Genomic DNA, 22,989 nt, shown 5'->3' with positions numbered 1-22,989 from the left:
TTTCCGCCGTTGTTGTCGGTGCCATCACAGACTCATAGATGTCTGTAGATGTTTACAATGATATCATTAAATAAAAAATTATTTCAGAGCAATTTACTTAACACTGAGGTAGTAATATATTACTAGGCAGTAATATATTTATTCATTTAAATTACTGGATAACGTCAGAACCAAAGAGTTAAAAACACAACCCCATCACAATCTCACAACCCCGTTATGATCAAATAAGTAACAGGGTTGAGTGTGAAGGGGTTGTGATCAAAATGGCCACATGTAGTGAATGACAGGGGAGCACATGGCATGCATGATTTTAAGAAATTGTGTATATTGTTGAAATAACAAACATAATTTTCACAAGTAATAGTTTTCTATCTTTATTTGATGTAACAGGCTTGAGTCGTTAAGCTTGACAACGACAATATCACAATATAAATAAGTTAAAATTATAAAAGTTGGTGGTAACTTGCCTGTGTCTGCTCACAATGTTGGTCAGAAGACTTCAATGATGTCACTTCCTGTTATTGATGCCACATAAGGATCAGTTCATTATTTTTATGGGGGGGAGAATGATGTGCGTAACGGGGTTGAGGGGTTACTGAGGGACAGTACTAAATAATGTAATTTTAATGAATAATCATGAACTTAAAAAAAAAAATTAACAGCAAATAAGCACAGATAGATATTTATGGGAAAGGCAAAATGTATGGACTGTTATTTTATTTTATTGTTCATATTCCAAGTACACTTTCATAGAAGGCCACGAGGGACATGACAAAATAGGTGGTGTCAACTGAAAAAAACAAGGTAATTTCTAATAAAAAGATAAAATGTATATCATGTTTTCAAACTTTATTAAAGGAGACATTTCAATTGATACAAAAAACTTAAAAAATAGATTTTGGTGACCCAATAGATAAAATACACTTGAAAAGGTCAGAGGGACTCAAATCGTACCAGTTTCGTGGAATGACATATATATATATATATATATTTACATATATTGTATAAAATATATTTTCTATCTAAAATATATAAATAAATTAAACAGATACATTTATTAAAAATATATTTCAATCTATGTGACTTCTGTATGGGTGTATAGAAAGAGGAAGCATGAAACTGGAAATTGCGATAAATGTGGTCTTGTTGAAACAATAGAACACGTACTTATTGAGTGAGATGCATATGAAAGAGTAATATTCAAGCTTTAAGATATTTGGGAATAAAACTGTAGTTCATTTGTGTTATTGTTTTCGAACATCCCATCATTCTCTCCACACTCCTATCCAGTAGGTGGCGAGAATGCACCTTTCAAGTTGGTCTGCCAACCGCCATTAATACCAGAAGAAGACTTTTATTTTGGTCTGATGATGTGACGTCATTAGGCTGCGCTGCGCTTCTGCGTCTGAGATTCAACTGAAGAAAGGTGTGTGCTTTTAATCTTAACGTGTTTAAATCAATAAACCTCGTTTGGAGAATTGTATGTAAAACGTATGTGGAATGAATTGTGTTGCCAATGTAACACATTAATGCTTTATCTAGTGACACTCAAGTCGCTATATAGTGGATCATTTTATCTTAATCGAGTTCTCTTTACTGTCTATGAGTGACGGAGAATCGGACCTTTTCTAGATTCCGAGTCAACTGAATCAAATGATTCACAAAATGATTCACTCTTTTAAATCGCCGCACGCTGCTCAGAACAGTGTAAACACTAATATGTGTAACTTACACAAAACATCTGCAACTGGTTTTATGAAAGTAGAACCTTAAATATAATCTACTAAACTACTAAATAGCGATCTTAATACAGATATGAAACTTATAAATTTCTGTCCCTTTATTATTTGAGTGCTAGTTTGATTGTTTTTGTAGGTAATGTAAGTCCATTAACTCTCTCTGACTGACTCCCTCACCAGTGTGCTGACTACTGAACTCAGGAGCAGATTGATACACACCCAGAGATTTAGTTTGTGTTTATTTCTTTCAGCTAATTATTCTTAATCTTGTACAGGACAAGTGTCAAAAAACACAGAAAAACTCCTGAAGCACTGAAATCCACACAACACAGTTACAAAGATGGAGTTTATTAAAGAGGAGAGTGAAGACGTGAAGATTGAAGAAACATTCATAGTCAAACAAGAAGATACTGAGGATCAAACAAAGTTTGAGTTAATTAAAGAGGAAAGTGAAGAAACATTCAGAGTCAAACATGAAGATACTGAGGAACAAACACAGATGGGGTTTAATAAAGAGGAGAGTGAAGACATGAAGATTGAAGTATTCAGTCTGAAACATGAAGATACTGAGGAACAAACAGGTTGGTTTTCATTCTCAAAGCTGAACTCAATCATTTGATCCGTATTAAAATGTCGAGCTGTACAGAAAAAAACCTCAGTGTTTGCTTTTACCTTGAAATTTGTTTTATTTGTGAGTGATTTTCTTGCGATCATCACAAGTTCCAGACTAATATATGAACAAATCTGAATGTAAATAGCAGTAAATGATCATTACAACAAACAATAAATAGAAAAACCAGCCTACTTATAAAATAAGAAAACATTCTCCTGTTTGAGTCACTGTATGACATTTATTTTTGTTTTTTATTTAAAGATCTTTGGTGAGCAAATAATATAGTCAGTGACCAGTAGGAGTCGCACGACTAGTGATTTCTGCTAATAGATTTCTTATTTTAAAAATACTCTAGTTATTCGTGGTTTCATGCTACTGCAAATGAAAAAACAATATATAATAATAATAATAATAATATTACATACTGTATTTTTCAGACTATAAGTCGCACCAGTCCAAAAATACATCATGACAAGGAAAAAAAACATATATAAGTCGCACTGGACTATAAGTCGCATTTATTTAGAACCAAGAGAAAACATTACCGTCTACAGTCGTGAGAGGGCGCTCTATGTTTTCAGTGTAGACTACAGGAGCACTGAGCAGTATAAAGCGCCCTCTCGCGGCTGTAGACTGTAATGTTTTCTCTTGGTTCATTTCTCTTGGTTCATGTCAACTTAATTTTGATAAATAAGTCGCACCTGACTATAAGTCGCAGGACCAGCTAAACTATGAAAAAAAGTGCAACTTAAAGTCCAGAAAATACGGTATTTACATTTTCATGTGACAGCCAGTATTTGTATCTGTAACAATCACAAAATTTTTCGTATATGCATTCGGATAAAACGTCGTACAGTTACTTGATAAGACCGTTATGACCGTTATATCTTTTTTTTTCGTAGTTATCACTGAACATGTATGTCATGTTAAACTAAAATAATTATTAATTTCTAAAATAATATCATGCAAGCAGAGATGTCATGACAAACGTTTAGTGATCATTTTAACATGATTGAATTAAGTGCGCACATTTTCATTACGCAGAGCTCTTTAAGCAAGTCTTAATGTTTAGTGAACTTCACTAAACAAATGTGCGTGTGCCGCGCAAACCAGCAAAAGATAAAGATGCAAACATATACAAGTAGAAAATGTATCCGTGTCTAAGCTCATTATTAACCTGCTCTTGAGAGAGAACTGATTTGGTTTTTGAGAGACTGACGCACAACACGGCTGGTTGATTGGTAGCGCGCTGTGCTGTGCTTAATCCATTCATTCGTATCAGATCGTAGCCTAAGGTTTAAATCATTGCCTTTTAAATACAATAATAGAACGTGTATGATGTATTATTATAGGTGATATTATTCTTATCAAGCTCTGCTTTATGAGAGATGCACGGAGAGACAACAGCAATGCTGTGTTTGATTTGTGCTCTTTTCATTCCTAAAGTTTACATTGATTCACTTCACACTCTATTGCGTGAATTTTGAGGTCCGTGTATAATATTGCGCTTATCCTCTGGAAAAAATGTTATCTAGCAAACACCGGACTGTGCCAGCTTCAGCCCAGTATTCAGGTAGAATTATTACTTGTCCGTTATTCATTTTTGAAGTCATTATCCATGCAATTCTGAATAAAGTATTCTGCTACGAGCACACCCCTAATTATTACATTACATATTTTAATTTTTCATGCAACATAGATAAAGTCATAGAAATTAACAGCTACATGCTATATTGTAATCCTAAAATCCACGTTGTTCTTGAAAACTCTTTGTACGCATTATGGTTAATGCATACTCGAGTAGTCGATTGTTTTCCAACAGCGCCGACTAGTGGTTGAAGTATTCAATCACTCGACTACTCGACTAGTCTGTGCAAGCACTAATGACCAGTTACTTCATAATGAACTGCAGCATAATAAAACCAAACTGTTGTTTTTTAACGACACAAACAGTTGATATCAAACACCTAATCGTTGCACTAAAGAAAGCCTCTATAGTGACTTTTCACATCATCTTTCATCCTCAGTAGCAGTAAATCATTAGAAGTTTATCTAGGATGAGTGTTTCTTCTCCTGAACTCGTGTAGCAGCACACAAGTTGGATCTTCTTCACATTAAGACACAGAACAGATGTGAGGAACAAACTCTAAATAGACTTTAGGAACAGGAGGATTTTTTCAGAGAGACTGAGACGAGCTTATATATGATGCTGTTTATTGCTTATACAGGTGCACCTAAAAAAATTTGAATATCTTGGAAAAGTTCTGTTTTTTGTAATTTAATAAAATAAAAAAGCAAACTTATTTATATTCTTGATTTATTGCACACAAACTGAAATAGTTCAAGAGTTTTTTGTTTTAATTCTAATGGTTATGACTTGCATCTTAGGAAAATAACAAATCCAGTATCTCAAAATTGGTATATTCCATTTTGAGGGAAGAAAAAAATATTGCCTGAGGGAAGAAACTGTTCCTGTGTCTGGTCGTTCTGGTGCTCAGAGCTCTGTAGCGTCAACCAGATGGCAACAGTTCAAAGAGAAAATGTGCTGGATGTGAGGGGTCCAGAGTGATTTTGCCATACCTTTTGCTCACTCTGGATGAGTACAGTTCTTGAATAGAAGGGAGGGTTGTACCGATGATTCACTCAGCAGTTCGGACTACCCTCTGTAATCTTCTGAGGTCAGATTTAGAAGCTGAGCTGAACCAGACAGTTACTGAAATGCAGAGGATGGATTCGATGATGGTGGAGTAGAACTGTTTCAGCAGCTCCTGTGGCAGGTTAAACTTCCTCAGCTGGCGAAGGAAGTACAACCTCTGCTGGGCCTTTTTCACAATGGAGTCAATGTGAATGTCCCACTTCAGGTCCTGAGAGATAGTGGTGCCCAGGAACCTGAATGACTCCACTGCAGTCACAGTGCTGTTCTTGATGGTGAGTGGGGGAGAGCAGGGGGGTTTCTCCTGAAGTCCACGATCATCTCTACTGTTTTGAGCATGTTAAGCTCCAGGTTGTTGAGAGTGAACCAGACAACCAGCTGCTCAACCTCCTGTCTGTAACCAGACTCGTCTCCGTCCTGAATGCGACCGATGAGTGTGGTGTCATCTGCAAACTTAAGGAGCTTGACAGAGGGGACCTTATGCTGTGTTCACACCAAACGCGAATAGAGCGTCTGGCGTGAATGATTTCAATGTTAAGTCAATGCAAAGGCGTGTCTGGAGGTCTCGCGACGCGAATGAGGCGTTTAGCGCGGCGCGGAAGACACGAATTCGCCTCATTGAGCATTTCTGCGCAATTGAGCATTCTGCGCAAAACGCCCGTTAAGCGCGAATGGTGCTTTTTGTGCATTTAGCAATTGACGCAAATTTGCGTCTGCCGCCTGAGTTGAAAAATGTGAACTTTGCCGTCAATTCGCCCCGCGTTAACCAATCAGGAGCCTGCTAGGAGTCACTCATTCAACATGGAGGAACAACTGATGTTGTCAGTAAGCAGTCAACAGGAGCTATATGACAAAAGTTCATAGTTCTATAGAGACAGGAATAAAAAGGATCTATATATATATATATAAAACATGTTAATAGATTAATTGAATAAAAGAAACATTTCGTTTTATCCCAAACAAATTATATTTTATCTTGAACCACTAAAGAGACATCAGAGCCAGCGGCAAATGTCAGAAGGTCTAGCCGAGGTGAGGCTGCTCTGGGCGGATACATAATCACTGAGCTCCCGCTAATCGCATGGAGCTCATCTCAGAAATCGGCAAACACATTTTTTAAATAGACGCTGTCTGAATAAATAAACCGTATATTTGAGTTTAAAACAACTACATTCTCAACTGAAATACTTTTAAAACTACATATCATGACACGATAACAGTAATATTTTGAAAATTATCAGAATAAAAATGGCGGTTGAAAATGCTGCGTGAAGTCAGCTGGCAGAACCCCCCCATGACGCGAATTCGCGACTGTTGTGAAGTTAATTTCATGCGCGAATGAAGCGAATGATCTCAAAATGTTCAAGCGGCAAACTAGGCGCGGTAGACATGAATTTGACGCTCTATTCGCGTTTGGTGTGAACACAGCTTTAGACGTGCAATCATTAGTGTACAGGGAGAAGAGCAGTGGGGATAGAACGCAGCGCTGGGGAGCTCCGGTGCTGATTGTACGGGTGCTGGATGTGTATTTTCCCAGCCTCACTAGCTGCTGCCTGTCTGTCAGGAAGCTGTTGATCCACTGACAGACGGAGGTGGGCACGGAGAGCTGAGTTTGTTTGGGCAGGAGGAGGTTTGGGATGATCGTGTTAAAGGCCTGTCCTGTAGTCCTGTAATTTTGGATTTCTTTGGGATGGGGATGATGGTGGAGCGTTTGAAGCATGAAGGGACTTCGCACAGTTCCAGCGATCTGTTGAAGATCTGTGTGAAGATGGGGGCCAGCTGGTCAGCACAGGATTTCAGACAGGCTGGTGTAACACAATCTGGGCCTGGTGCTTTTTTCCTTTTCTGCTTCCGGAAGACCTGGCACACCGCATCCTTGCTTATCTGTATAGCAGATGTGGGGGAGAGGGGGATGCAGGAGGTGTGAATGGTGAGAGCGCTTGATTGGAGATGTGTTCAGGATGGGTTGCAGGAGTTGCTAATGGTGTGAATGGTTGTGTGGAGAGGCGTTCAGGGCAGGTGATGGGTGTTCTTTCAAACCTGCAGTAAAACTCGTTCAGATCGTCTGCCAGTCGTTGGTTCTCCACAGTGCTGGGGGATGGTGTCTTGTAGTTAGTGAACTCTTTCAGACTTTTCCACACTGATGCTGAGTCGTTGGAAGTGAACTGAGTCCTTATTATTCCTGAATAATTCTTCTTTGCCACTCTGATCTCCTTTTCCAGTGTGTATTTAGCCTGTTTATACAAGACATTGTCCCCCTTCCTGTAAGCATCTTCTTTGGCCTGTCTGAGTTTTGCAGCGAACCACGGTTTGTCATTGTTGTAATTTAGTTGAGTCTTTGTAGGAATACACATATCCTGCTCTGCTTCATTAGTGCATCTTTTTACAGTCCTTAATACAGGTTTAGCTGATTTTAGTTTCTGCCTCTAGGTCGGTATAAGATGAATCAGACAGTGATCAGAACGTCCCAAAGCTGCTCATGGAACAGAGTGATATGCATCCTTTATTGTGGTGTAACAGTGATCCAATATATCTCTGTCTCTGGTGGGACATGTGATGTGTTGTCTGTATTTTGGCTGTTCACGGGAGAGATTGGCTTTATTTAAGTCCCTGAGAATGATTAAAACGGAGTCCGGGTGTTGTTCCGTCTCTGTGAACTGATCAGCGAGTTTCTGTAAAGCTGAGGGATGTAAACATTCACCAGAATGAACGAGTGAAACTCCCGCGGCGAATCGAACGGCTTGCAGTTGACAAACAGCATTTCTAGATCAAGACAGCACATCTTCTTTAACACAGTTACATCTGTACACCACCGTTCATTTATGTAAAAGCATGTCCCACCGCCGTGCGATTTCCCCGTTGATTCTGTGTCACGGTCCACTCTGAACAGTTGAAAGTCCGACAGATGGAGCGCACTGTCCAGTATGGCGTCATCATCCAGGTTTCCTTGAAACAAAGAGCAGAAGAGAGTGAGAAATCCTTATTTGTCCGAGAGAGCCGAAGGAGTTTGTCCGTTTTGTTGGGTAGAGAGCGGAGATTTGCCAGATGGATGCTAGGCAATGGCGTTCGAAATCAGTGCTTCCTGAATCTGACGAGCGCGCCAGCTCACTTTCCCCGTCTGTGTCTGGAGCTGGCTGTTCAAATCCACACAGGCTGTCATAGCTTGTTTAATAACAGGGCAACATATTTAGTCAAATATGAGTATATGGTGGAATATTTCACAAAAGCTCCTCTAGACTTAATTTCTCTGCTAAACTAAAGAGCTGTAGACACTGGTGATTTGCTGAGATAAATTAAATGCTACATGACATTTTATTTCCACACTGTTTGTTGATGTCTTCCTGCAGTTGAAACACTGATTGAATGATTAAAACTAGTAAAGAGGAAGGAATGATCGCATTCACTCACGCTCCACTCTGCACAACTCTGCATTTGCATCATATATTTGTATCAGAGACTGGTCTTCATTAACAATAGGCTACTTGATAAAAGATGCCATTAAATCACACATTTAAAAATCTTAGTTAATCTGGAGATTCATTGTGACATTGTTTTTTCACAGTATTTTTTTTTATTGATTGACAGCACTAATCTAAAATTTTTTTAAATCTGTTGCTTTGTGCCATTAAACTGGTGTTAACTTGTATTTGTCTCTTTTCACCCCAGACCTGATGACACTGAAAGAGGAGAATCAAGAACTGAATGACACTCAAGAGATAGATCAAAATGAGAAACAGCATGATTTCAAAACGGAAGAATCGATTGGTTGCTCACAGACTGAAAAGACCTCCTTATCCAAAAAAGCTCAAAATACACAAACTACAAACCTTGATTCCCACTTAAGAAATCATGCTGAAGAGAGACCTTACACCTGCCAACAGTGTGGACAAGTTTTCAATCGAAAAAGAAGCCTTAAAGTCCACATGAAAATTCACATTGAAAAGAAACAGTTCACATGCACTCAGTGTGAAAAGAGTTTTAAAAGGAAATATTACCTTACTGCTCACATGAAAATTCACACTGGAGAGAAGCCTTACACATGCAATCAGTGTGGAAAGAGCTTTACACAGAAAAGTCAACTTAATGTCCACATGAGAATTCACACTGGAGAGAAACCCTTCACCTGTAAACAGTGTGAGAAGAGTTTCAGACTAAATGCAGAGCTCAAGACTCACATGATAAAGCACACTGGAGAGAAACCTTACACATGTAGTCAGTGTGGAAAGAGTTTCACACAAAACAGTCAACTTAAAATTCACATGAGGAGTCACACAGGAGAGAAGCCTTTCACCTGCAAACAGTGTGGGAAGAGTTTCACACGAAATAGATATCTTAAGAATCACATGATTAATCACACTGAAAAGAAACCATTCATATGCTCTCAGTGTGGAAAGTGTTTTACACAGAAAAGAGCCTTTGATGCCCACATGGTAATTCACATTGGAGAGAGTCCTTTCACCTGCCATCGGTGTGGAAAAAGTTTCAGACTAAAAGAAAACCTTCAGAATCACATGCAAATTCACACTGGAGAGAAGACATTTGAATGTCAGTGTGGAAAGAGATTTACACAGAAAAAACGCCTCGATACCCACATGAGAGTGCACACCGGAGAGAAGCCTTTCACCTGCCCTCAGTGTGGGAAGAGTTTCACGAATAAAACAAACCTAAAGACTCACAATAGAATTCACACTGGGGAGAATCCATTCACATGTGATCAGTGTGGACAGAGTTTCAGATATAATGCAAACCTTATTAGTCACATGAAGATTCACTCAGAGAAGAGTTTTAAATGTAATCAGTGCGAGATGAGTTTCACAGACATGAATCAACTTCAGGATCATGTAATAACTCACAACTGAGAAAAGCCTTCATCACTGTGGAAAGAGTTTCACAAGAGAAGAAAGCCTCAAGATTCACACGAGAGTTCACACTGGAGAGAAACCTTACAAGTGTCTTGAGTGTGAGAAGAGTTTCACGTCAACGCAGCATGAAACGTCATTTGTGAACTCATTCTGAGAAGAAATTGCCATTTTCCTTCGTATGAAGAGGTTTAGAAGGAGGACAGATTTCTACACTCATCTGGGAATTCATTTTGGAAGACAATTCAACTGTAGTCAGTGTAATAATTTAATAATAATTTGTCATCCACTGAAAAGCCATGCAAATGGGAGACCCAGTTTGTGTTTTGCTGAATATATGACTAGAAAACATTTTCAGAAAAATGCTACATCTGATTGTTACCTTCATGACTACTTCTTTTACATGATTCTTCATCTCTTCCTGCTTCATCTTAAGGCATTTTCTTTTCTTTTGTGCATTTGTACTCCTGCGGCCAAACCTGATAATCATCTTTGCTGTAGTTAAGAGTAGATTCCCTCAGATTTTGAGTTATGTCACTCAATTTGATGTGTTGATTCCTTTGAATCAAAATAGTAGTCAAACTTTTACCTTGCTGGGAAATCAACAATGTAAATGGAAGATTACAAATAAATTGACATAAACCGAACAAAATAACTTGTTCCCATTGATTGTAGGTGTATTTTAGATTATTGTTTAGTTAATTTCAATTTAATGTTGTAATATCAGACCTGCCAACATTTACGCATTTTGACCCATAAGTACGCTTGTACGATTCGCTGCTCTCTAGGTACACATTTTGTTGTGTCTTGCATTTCGCCGATTTCAGTTTTTGCATTCTATGACGCTGATTCTGCTGCTGATCCACAGTGAAAAGCTGTCGGCCAATCAGAGCGGTGCATGTTAACCCGCCGCCCACCTGCCCCTCCTATCCACATGCTTAGTTGGCAGTTAGAAAAGTGGTGGAATGGCTTGAAATCTAGAAGGTTTTAGACAGGCCAGGTGCTGATTAACATAAAATAAAGGTAACAGTTAGGCTATGTTTAGCCTAATTGAATTTATGAATATTAAAAGTGACCTTGACATCATAACAAGCAGTCCAGCTGTGACGAGCTCAGTTCTGTTCACGCGTTCATGTAGGCTAACATGTAAGGGTGGCGCTGCCAATAACGCACCTAAAAGCGGTCACAAAGAACCGGCAAAAGTAATGATTATGAATATTTTATGAATATAATTATTAATAAACAAGTGTTTTCTGTATCAATGTGGTGTCGATTGCAAAGATAAAGTTGACAATGCTGTCTCGCGATCTTCGCAGTAGTGAACGCGTCAGAGAAATGCACATTTCATACAGATTAACGTTACTTAAGCAGAGAGCAGTCGGTTTTCTTTCTTTTGAATTGTTCTGTTCAACCCTCTTGAGTCGATTAACGCGGATACGCGTTATGAGTCATTTTCTCCTGATAACCCCGAAAAGAACTTAAATTACACTTTCAGTTTTGATCGTGCAGATAAGAATCTACTTTTATTTGTATACAGACATAATAACAACAAAACTTTTTGCACTTATAAAATAAAGATAACAAACAAGGTGTGCTGTCTGCAGCCTTTGTCTGCATTTACAAACACGTCATTAAATTTAACTGTAACTCCGTGAATACTCAACAAAGAGACATGAGAGAGATATCTATAGAAAGCTTGACATGTCTACTTTTAAACGAAACAAGTGATGCCTAACAAATATTCTGTGATAAAGTAATCCATATGAAAACAACGCGATGTCCGTTTTTCTTCTATTGTGACCACGCCCCCGCGCTGAACGCCCTATTCAGATTCTAATGTTAAATAAAGTTTTTATTTTTATTTTACTATTTGCTTCGCGATGAGAGGAATAAGATATAATTCACCCCAAAATGTGATTTGGTTGAGTATTTGAGAATTGGATTTCCTCAGAAAAAAAGAATGAAGCACTTTATTCAGCAGAGATCATAAACATGAGTCAGTCTCTTATTATTTATTTATATACTTGTACCAGTTTTCACATAACGTGTAAACATTTTACTAGTTAGACTTTTTCCAAACTATAATTCCTGATTAAATGTATAATCAAGTGAAATATTATGAAGTTTCAATAACAATATACAATACTATACCATTCAAAAGCTTGATGTAAATAATATAAATGTAACAAACAATGCTGTTCTTTCAATTTATTCCCCCGAAAAAACCTGAAAAAATATATATATTCTCCGCTCTTTTCAACATTAATAATAATCTATTAATATGAGCACAGAGATGTTTAGTTCTCTGGTGACAAGAAAAGCCATGATTGCCTCCAAAGGCAGCATTTGTTACAAAGAGACTTTCAGTGATGCACTACTTAAAAAAGCCAAATCTGCAACCTTTAACAAGTTAAACAATGCAAAAGTTTAAACACTATGCATGGAAAATTATTTTTAAAAAATTGTTGTTTGTTTTTAGCAAACTGATTTTGATATTGATAACTGCTGGTTTTGCACATTTAGGTGGGTTTGTGTAGTACTCATAAAATTTCTTCAAGGTTGGCAGGTATGTAATATCTGGATAAGTTTACTGTAAAGGGAGATTCAGTAGTCTAGTCATGGAGAGAATTTCTACACCTTTCATATTTAGAGATGGATGAAAGCAAGCAACGTTATGAAGGTATAAGCTGATTTTATGTTTTTTTTTTTTTTTATTTGGATAATGTTTTATTTAACTCTGTATGGTCAAACCTCAATCTGGTTAAAACCGACTCCTACCTTCTTTTCCTTACATTAATACCCTGTGCATTAATACATTTCTGTATACTATAATATTTTCTTCCAGTATTATCCATGTCCCATACATCCTGCCATTTCTTCATTATTTCTTTTTTAAATATTGCTTTAGCTTCTCCTTTGCCATTTTGTCTTCTTTCTCATTCCCTTTTATATTTACATGAGCAGGTACCCAGCAGAATCTCCTCAATCTAAATAAACCTTGGTGGATTTCTAGCATTAAATCTTCTCTATTAGATTTCATATTTTGAATACTGTAAAGGGCTGCTACAGAGTCAACACAACATACCACTCTATCTGGTTTTACTTCTTCCACCCACTGTAACCCTACAACAATTGCCATCATCTCTGGTAATCTTTTCCCAATACTTACATTCAATGTTGGTATGTATGTTCCTATGCCTACCCTGTTTTCTCCATCTTTGGATCCATCTGTATAAATATCTAAATTACAAAAATTTACTTTTTATGTATTGACTTGCCATATGTCCTTTCTCACTCTCTTCCCATGTATCCTTTAGTACTATTATATTCAAATCTACCTCAGTTTTTGGAAACAGCCAGGAATATTAACAACAACAGGAATATTACTAATAGATGTAGGAGTGTTAAGAAATATATTGTTTAATTTAAATTCCTCTGATTTAGTCTTTGTTACCCAATTAAAGCCATTCCCTTTAAAAGAGTTATACTCCCAATATTCCTGAATAACACTATTAGTAGGGTTTTCATCTGTACATCCACGTAATCGACACGAGTATGTAAGCATGAGTTGATCTCTTCTCAGTTCTAAGGGCACTTCTCCTAATTCTGCTTGAATTGCTTTAGTTGGTGTTGATCTCATAGCACCAGAACGAATCCTGAAAGCTTTATTAATAACTCCTTTTACATTAAATGTGTTTTAGCTGTTGCTCCGAACTCAAATGATCCATAATCTATTGTATCGTTGACCTCATTAAAGAACATCAGTGATTGTTTATCTGTTCCCAGCTAATGCTCTCCACATACCAAATTATTGAAAACATTCTACCATTTCCATATTGTGGCCATATAACTTCAAGTTCCGTTTGTCTATCCCTTTTTTCTTGGTAAATAACATATAGCAGCATTTACTTGGAGAGAGCTTAAAGCCCCAATTATACGACCATTGCTCTACTTTACTTATTGCTTCCTTGATTTTATATATCACATCTATGGGATCTAGTCCTCTTACCTAAATGGCCCCATCATCTGCATACAAAGCTGACCCAACTCTTTTATCTAAATTCATAAAAATATAATTAATCATTACATTAAATAAAACTGTTATGACTTATGACGCTTCCTTGTGGAATTCCATTAGTAATTTCATATTCCTCTGATTCTTCTGATCCTACTTTAATTCTAAATCTTCTTCCTGCTAAAAAAACCTGCTAAAACCCAATTATAGAACCAACCTTTTATTCCAGTTTAATTTTATTTTATTAATAACTCTTCCCTACACATAGTCATAAGCCTATTCAATATCAAAAATACAAGATTCATTAATGGTTTCATTTGAAATGTTTTCTCTATCTCATTGCTTACTTTCACAACAGCATCCATTGTAGAATGTCCTTTTCTGAAACCACTTTGGTATGGTGCAAGTAAACCTCTGTTCAAGGAAATAATTAAGTCTTCTTACCAAGATCTTCTCCGTCCACTTGCATTAGTGGGATGTTAGGGCGATACGTCTGTAATCGCCAGCGTTGTTAGGATCCTTTCCAGGTTTTTTATAAGGCAATATTAATGCACTCTTTTAATATTTTGCCTTCTTCCCAATTCTTATTAAATAGATATAATATTATCTCTAATACGTTTTCCTATAATTTTTGAAACATGACATAGCTCAGTTGATCTTCTCCTCTAGCAGTATTTCTGATACCATTTAATACTTTAATACCCTAACTCATTCACATTGATTTCGTCATCCATTGTATTTTCCATGTTATCTTTTTTAATAAGCACATCCCTATTTTTATTTAAAATAATTTCTTTATTTTGTCTATGAATATCATCTTAATGATCTCCATTATGCACACTGGCAAACTTCTTTCCTAACATATTCGCCTTTTCCTTATCCGTTATTGCCATTATTCTTGATCCTCTAATATAGGGCTTTTAACATACACTTTATTCCCACTCATTTTCTTCAGCATTGACCATATTTCTCCTATTTTAACTTATAGTTGGGATATAGTCCCAATAGTTGAACAGTAACTCCTCCATGCATTTCGTTTACTATTTTTAATTTCTCTTCGAGCTTGAGTATTTTCCCTCTGATAATTAATAATATTTTCCTGATTCAAGTTATTTCTTAATATTCTCAGTTTTATTTTGTTCATTTATAATTTCTGGACATTTATCATTCCACCATGGAACCTTTTAATTTTCCCTCAGTTAATCGTGATACTTCAGATGCACATTTCTCAGTATCGCCTTCCATTACAATTAAATCTGCTGATTCACTACATAATTCTATACATTTTTGCCAGTCAGCTTTTGTAAAATCCCATTTCTTAAGCCTAGGCCTTTCTTGAATATCTATTTCAATGTTTATTAAGCATATTATTGGAAAGTGTTTTATATTCCACTCACAAGAATTTGCCAGATTATTAGAAAGTAAGGTGAGATCAATACAAGACAATGTACACATGCAGCATATGCAGCACTATGCTCCCCTCCACAATTGCAACATTGTAGTTTAGCATCAGGGCCCTGGAGCATCTGAAGAATCTTGTTTTCTCTTCAGTATTGCTGTAGAGGTTGGTGCACGAGGCAGGTGTTGTCGTCGCTCCATGTGAGGAGACACCAGAACTTTCCCCAGCTCTTCCAGAAAGAGCCTCCTTTTGCAATTCTTCCCTCTCTACCATGATGAAAAAAAAAAAAAAAAGTGACGTGACATTCGGCCAAGTATGGTGACCCATACTCAGAATTTGTGCTCTGCATTTAACCCATCCAAAGTGCACACACACAGAGCAGTGAACACACACACACACACTGTGAACACACACCCGGAGCAGTGGGCAGCCATTTTTTATGCTGCGGCGCCCGGGGAGCAGTTGGGGGTTCGGTGCCTTGCTCAAGGGCACCTCAGTCGCGGTATTGAGGGTGGTGAGAGAACTGTATATGCACTCCCCCCACCCACAATTCCTGCCGGCCCAGGACTCAAACCCACAACCCTTCGATTGGGAGTCCGATTCTCTAACCACCAGGCCACGACTTCCCCATGATGGATTTGATGGATTTCATTTGATGGATTTCATGATGGATTTACCTCCCTCCACACCACAAATGCATTTATGGCAGATACATCCAGAATGGTAGAGAAGACAACCACTGGCCAACGCTTTGTTTTACGCATGGCACTGTAGCTTGCAACCATCTGCAATATTGCAAACACACAGAACTTAGTATATATGTTAGCAAATGAAATGTCACCAACTTTGAATAAAAATGAGCAAAATAAGGCATCAAAATATAAAATTTGTAAATACCTTGTCAAGGTTGTCAACTCCGCCTTCGCAGCGATTATAATCCAAGATGATATCAGGCTTCTTGTCCTCCCGGTCACTCACTTTGGCATCTTTGTGGCATGTGCTCATCAGCAGCACATTTTTACCCCTTTTGGGGCAGTATGACACAAGACTGTGTCTCAGTGAAGGCAAAGAGGGAGGAAAACACAGCTTGGTTTCTTGTTGCCAGAAGAGCAGGTGGGAGTTCAGGCTTGTTTTTCCGAACTGTGCCAACCATTGTAAGCTTTCTTCTCAGGAGCTCCTGGCCAAGGGCATAGGATGTGAAGAAATTATCACACGTTACTGTTTGTCCCTGGAGTCCAGTGGTCAAATCAAAGACCACACGCATGCCTTGATTTTTTTCTGGCTGTCTACCTTGAGGCTTGCCGGTGTAAACTTGCATGTTCTATGCATAGCTTGTCCTGGTGTCACATGCTGCCCAGATTTTTATCCCATATTTCGCCGGCTTGCTGGGCATGTACTGTTAGAACGGGCATCGACCTCGAAATGGCACCAGGGACTCATTCACTGTTACGTCCTGGCCAGGGCTCAACCCAAAAATTTCCACATCACGTATGGGTGCCAGCTTGTCACTTTCGCGCCGAGCAGGTCTTGTGGTCCTGTCATCGAATCAAATTACTTTTGACAATGTTCTTAGCGACATGACAGCCCGAAAATTGCACACCCAGTCCGGCCTCCCACAAACTGGACAGGGCCTCATTGTTGGAGCGATAAACTCCCGCAAGAAGGAGCAGACCAATATATGCTTCAATATCTGTCCAGTCCACATCCCTCCAGTCATCACCAAACACACGGTTTCCTTCCAAATTAGTCATTTCCACCAAGATTCTTTGGATTGTTGATGGAAAAAATAACAGAAAAGATGACTTTATGTTCTCTATGCGAGAACATGCATATCTTGTGGGTCCAGGGCTCAGCGTTATCACTTTTATCACTGGAGAATTAGTCCAGGTTATTTTTCCATTTTTAGAGTCATAGGTTTGGTCTGCAACTGCTGCCTCAGTCCTCATCCGATTCCTCTTCCAACCCTGTATTATCTTCAGGGGATTGCAGTCATCTGGCTCAGAATCCTCTGCTTCAGTTTCACTGGAATCAAGCAGGTGATCCAGGGTCTCCAAGAGAGTGTACCTCTTTTCCATACTGCCAGCACAGAATGAACTGTGTGCACGACACCAAATACCCTCTTTTATACCTTTCGACTGGGAACTATTTATTTGTTTTCAAAACAAAGTTGCAGCTCTTACATCTCAGAGTAAACTTTCTCAAAGTGCAAAAGGTCAGTTGTCTTTCATCTGTTTCATCTCTCTCTTGCTCTCTCTGCATGGGTGTGCGTGCATGCATTAGGTCTCACTCACATGTGTTCTACATTTTTGACTGATTTCATTTGACAAATTCCATATAGATGCTCTCTGTGGCAGTCACACCTGTATGTGTGAGTGTACATGTCCGTCTCTGTGTGTGTGTGTGTGTGTGTGTCCGCAACATGTTCGCACACACACATAGTGGGGACCAAAAACATAGTGGTGACCATATCCCCGGTCCCCACAATGTTTTGCTCGCAATAGACTCAGGGGGCGTTACTGATATGCCTAGTGCAGTTTTTTTCCCTGTGAGCCCCACCATAAAAACCATTCCAAAACCATTCCAACCTCCATTTATCTTCGGAACACAGTTTAAGATATTTGGTTCTTGACTCATTAACGAGTCATTATCCGGCTCGGCTAGGTGTTCATCTTCAGTTCTCTCTTCACAGCAGTTCAGTCAGTGTACTGTTTGAGTAAATGAATTACTCCGGGATATTGTTTTAACTCCGAGGGAGTGTCAGCCACATTAAAAAAGTTAACAGCTTAAGTCATTTGTGGATTAATGTGTATTGGAGACGCGAACCATTTAAAATGATTCAGTTCGATTTGGTGAACTGATTCAAAAAGACATAGACGTAACATAATTGGGGGCTCGTCCGAAACGATTATGTTTTTGTTTTGTTTTTCCATGTGTGGGGGAAAATGTGTGACGTATTTGGCCCGTCCTGGAAAATGTTTGGTGTAACTGCTGTGGTCCCACATGAGTATTTGCCCTGTATTTTGTAGTCGTCGGGTAGGTTGGACCTGCCACTTTGTTATTTTGCCCTTTTTTATTTTTAGTGGTTATTCGTAGTGGGGGTACGTTTCAGTTCACGTGTGGCTGATCTTGTTAATGGGATCGGTGCGCAGGTGGACATGAGTTTAGCGTTTAAAGTCGCCCCGAGCCCCTAACGCCACTGAAGATTAGATGGTGAAAATAAAACTGTTACAGGGTAAATGCATTTTTCTGTGGGATCGCTGTTAGTTGCAATTAGTGTCAGCCGCGTTTTAGTTGCTTAAATGATCGTTAATTAGTGAGAGCAAGTTGTTTGTATACGTGCATGTATGTTTGACATTTATTCGTTTATTCGAGTGCGGATAAAAGTTTGAAATGGCTTCGGTTGATACTTTTCATGAATCTCCATCTGAGGAACTGCTTTCTTTGTATACAAAGGAACAGTTGTTGCAGATAGCAGAGTTTTATAAAATAGAAATAACCTCTATAGACAGGAATTTAAAGGAAACTTTGCGGAGCATACTGAAAAGTAATCTTGTTAAATTGGGTATTCTAGAAAGGCCCTTAGCAGAGGAAACGGCTGGTCCTTCTATGGGAGATCATGCCATTCGTTTGAGAGAATTAGCTTTGAAAGAAAAAGAGTTGGAGTTTGAAAATGCAAAATTAGACTTACGAAAACGTGAATTGGATCATGAGTTTGCATTAAAACGAATGGAATTAGAAATGGCCACTAAGAAGGGTGCTGCTGTCTCTGAATTTGATGTGGGACGAAATCGGAGGATGGTTCCTCCTTTTTGCGAAAGGGATGTTGAAAAATACTTTAGTCATTTTGAGAGAGTTGCGATTACTCTAAAGTGGCCTGCAGATTTTTGGTGTTTATTACTGCAATGCGTGATCACTGGTAAGGCGCAAGAAGCTTACTCTGCCTTGACCATAGACGAAGCAGCCGATTATGAAACCGTAAAATCTGCAATTCTAAAAGCCTATGAATTAGTTCCGGAGGTGTATAGACAGCGTTTCAGACATTATGTAAAACTCTCTGATCAGACTTATGTGGAAATTGCGCACGAGAAAGAGATATTATTTGATAGATGTTGCGCATCTATAAAAGCTGAAAGCAGAGAACAGTTGCGACAACTGATGTTGGTGGAAGATTTTAAAAATGGCTTGCCTGCTGTTCTTTCTACATATTTAAATGAACAGAAAGCTGAGACACTTCACAACGCTGCTATGTTAGCTGATGACTTTTACGCATAAGGTAGCATTTAAGGAGAAGTCATGGGACCAATTTCCTGTTTCTTCATCAGTCTTGAGTGATAAAAAGTCATCTGGCAATAAAACAGTCGTTCCTTTTGGTGACAGGGCTTGTTTTTATTGTAAAGCTTCTGGGGTCTCATTTATAAAACTATGCGTAGGATCTTTACTAAAGGTTTACGTGCGCCCAAAAGCCAAAAATGGCGTACGCCAAAAAATATTCCGATTTATAAAACCGTGCGTACGCACACCTGTAAGCAATGTTCCCTTTATAAATCACAGATCACCCGCAGATGTGCGTACGTGAACCAGCCTCATATCCCGCCCTGTACACGCCCATTTTTAACCATAAATAGTCAATGCAAATCACCTCATGATTGCTGATCAGCATGTAAATGAGAGTGGAATCCCATATATACCTGGAAAACTGGCATGCGACCCGCCAATTAATTAATCCAAGAAAGTGAAAACGTGCATTTCTGTTAGCCTAATTTTAATAATGGCGACAGGTGAGAAAAGAGGAAAAAAACGTAATTTCTCAGATACTGAGATTGAAACACTTGTAGGGGAGGTGGAGGCTCGGAAAACTGTGTTATTTGGTGGCCACAGCAGTGGGGTCACTAATAAAAAGAAGCAGTGCGAGTGGCAAAGTATTGCTTCTGCCGTCAATTGTGTCAGTGGGACAGAACGGACAGTTGCAGAATTAAAGAAAAAATGGTCCGACCTGAAGGTATACAAATTTTTTTTTTACCAACATATTACATTTGTGTTTTATTAGGCTATATACCTATATAAATAGCAATATTGATTTTCAAAAAGTTTTATTTACATGTGCTTACAGTATGCAAAATATGTGAAATAAAGATTCTCATTCATTCAAGGTGGAGGCAAAGAGAAAACTGTCCTCCCACCGCCAGAGGGTGGCTGCAACTGGTGGGGGCCCATGTACAGCTGATCTCACATCAGTGGACAGCAAAATCGCGGCTATAATTGGGGAGGTCAGCGTGTGTGGTATTGTGTCGGAAAAGGAGGGAGACACTGACGTGACTGAAACCACAGAGGAGCAAGGTTAAACCGATTTTTAATCATTAACGCTGTACATTTGAGTGTGTGGGGTGATAAATGGATAAATGTTGCCAATTGTTTGTCCTCCAGTCCTTCCGGAGTCTGAAGCTGTAAATGAACAGGAGGTTCAGGGTGAGGGGTTCTCAGATGCAGATGCACAGCGTCCGGCTCAAAGCAGTGCCCCTTCTGCGTCTGGCACGTCCAAAAGTGGTCGGGTACTCACTGACGCAGTCCTGCAGTTACAGCGAGAGACAATAAACGCTGTCAACAGGGTTGCAGATGAGCTACGGCAGATGAGAGAAGTGATGCAAGAAATTGCACAATCATTAAAAGATGCAGTTAAAACATGAACCTTGAGTTTTGTCTTTCTTTACAAACGCCGCATGACATCCTCACGGATTCTTGCACCTCGTTGATATCCCTCTTGTCGGCCAGGGGGCTGTGGCTCGGGGTCGTAATGCTGGGGTAGAGGGAGATCAGGAGGGAGAGGAATACCGTTTCTCAGTGCTATATTGTGCAAAACACCACACGCCCTGACAATCTTGCACACTTTTGCTGGATGGTATAAAAGTCTGCCACCCGAGGCATCCAGAGCATGCCATCTGCATTTCAGGATGCCGATGGCACGCTCCACAACTGCGCGGGCACGAGAGTGGACCTCGTTATAATGAGTTTCCTCTGCGCTCTGCGGGTTTAAAAATGGGGTGAGGAGCCAGCGTCTCAGGGGGTAGCCACTGTCGCCTGCAGGTTATAATTATATTAAAAACAAAATTGTTACAGTTTCTACTTTTTAATATTGTTAAACTCACCAAGAAGCCAGCCATCACGTACTGCGCCTGCATTTAGTCTGTTCCCTACACTGCTATGTGTCAAGATAAAGGAATCATGTGTTGAACCAGGCCAGCGTGCCACAATGTTTGTGAGGGTCATGTTGGAGTCACATATGATTTGCACATTAATAGAATGCACATGCTTTCTATTAACATAAGCAAATTCATTTTCAGATGGTGCCCTTATAGCAACATGAGTGCAGTCAATTGCGCCGATTACATTTGGGAAACCAGACATTGCTGCAAATTGCGTTTTAATTTCGGCCTGTTCTCGCACAGTGTAGGGGAACCTGATGTATCGACTAACCATATTAAGTATACCATTTAAAACGACAGATATTATGGCACTCAGGGACGGCTGTGATATACCAGACCTATAGGGTGAGATGATAGATTCCAATAGAATTATTTCATATACAAAAAGGTCTTAGAGACAAATTTGAGGATTACTTATAGTTTTTTTATATTATTAATTTACCTGTCTGCCAATTCCCGCTGGAAACAGCCGGTTGCCAAGAACCCCAGAGTGGTGAGGACTTGTATTTGGACTGGGATGGCATGGTTCCGGCGTGTTGCCCTCTCTAATACTGGACCCAATTCAGCACATAGATCCAAGAGCACAGCTCTAGGGAATCTAAATCGGCTTATTAGCCAGTCATCATCATGGGCCAGGAAATCATCATGGTCCCTGAAAACTCGTTCTCTCCTTATTCTGCCATTAGCGTAATCCTCCAACAGTGCCAGGAGTGCCATCATGAAGCATTACATACCCGGGTCACCGGAGAATTTATATGTTTCTAGCAAATAGACTGATCGTTAACACCTTGACAAAATCACTTAATTAATTTGTGGGCGAAAATTTAAGACGAAAATGTTATAGTGAACACATGCTTCTTGACGGTTTTGTAATGAACACCGTAATAGTTAGGACCGATGATGAGTAGCGATTGTGCTTCATGACTGTATTTGCAGACTTTGACATTTTATGATATAGGCTATGTACATTAAGGAAAATATTTCCTTTTTACACTGTGTTCTGCAGTTCTCTAATAAAAGGGTATTTCATGCTATTCTGTAGGCTATCACATGTATCGCGCCATGTCCTCCTGTGCTCCCGTTGTGGACAATGTGACTGTAAGGCAGCGCTGATTATTATTTTATTTTACTTTTAATACATTTTGAATTACGTTTGGATTTTACTAGATGTATATAGCCTTAAACAATCGGCACAAATAACACTGTTGGATTTAATCTTCATGATAATGTGGATATAACGTATGAAATGGAGTGAAAATTAAATGTCATTCATTCTTATAATCGTTCTTCTCACATTTATTTTCTACAATCTAACTTCAGTTCACGACCTCACCATCGGTGTCGCCAATTCCCTTTGTCTCCAGAATGTGCGTACGCACGGCTCAAAGTTTGCTTAAAGGTGCGCACATTCTCCCGTCAAGTTTGTTTTTTATAGATCACAACCTTTGCGTGGGAACTGGCGTACGTACGTTTCCAGCCCCGTTTTGTGCGTACGCACGCTTTATAAATGA

The 22,989-nt window shown here is 39.0% G+C and overlaps 1 protein-coding gene across 3 annotated transcripts in view; it reads left to right on the top strand.

The window, feature by feature from the left end:
• Positions 1-10,583, top strand: part of LOC132106048 (gastrula zinc finger protein XlCGF57.1-like) — a 431,800-nt gene extending 421,217 nt beyond the window's left edge. The window contains exons 1-3 of one of the 3 annotated variants that reach the window (XM_059511662.1): positions 1,324-1,426; positions 2,015-2,320; positions 8,672-10,583. In XM_059511662.1, the coding sequence (XP_059367645.1) occupies positions 2,080-2,320; positions 8,672-9,864 (1,434 nt within the window). In that variant the 5' untranslated portion in view covers positions 1,324-1,426; positions 2,015-2,079 and the 3' untranslated portion in view covers positions 9,865-10,583. Of the gene's footprint in view, positions 1-1,323; positions 1,427-2,014; positions 2,321-8,671 lie in introns of those variants that run through there. The other 2 variants (XM_059511661.1, XM_059511659.1) reach the window with 2 other exon arrangements.
• The last annotated feature ends 12,406 nt before the right edge of the window (positions 10,584-22,989 follow it).

This window comes from Carassius carassius, chromosome 26 (genome assembly GCF_963082965.1).
Source record: "Carassius carassius chromosome 26, fCarCar2.1, whole genome shotgun sequence".
In the NCBI taxonomy this organism is placed as follows: Eukaryota; Metazoa; Chordata; class Actinopteri; order Cypriniformes; family Cyprinidae; genus Carassius; species Carassius carassius.
This window is presented reverse-complemented; position numbering and strand designations above follow the sequence as displayed.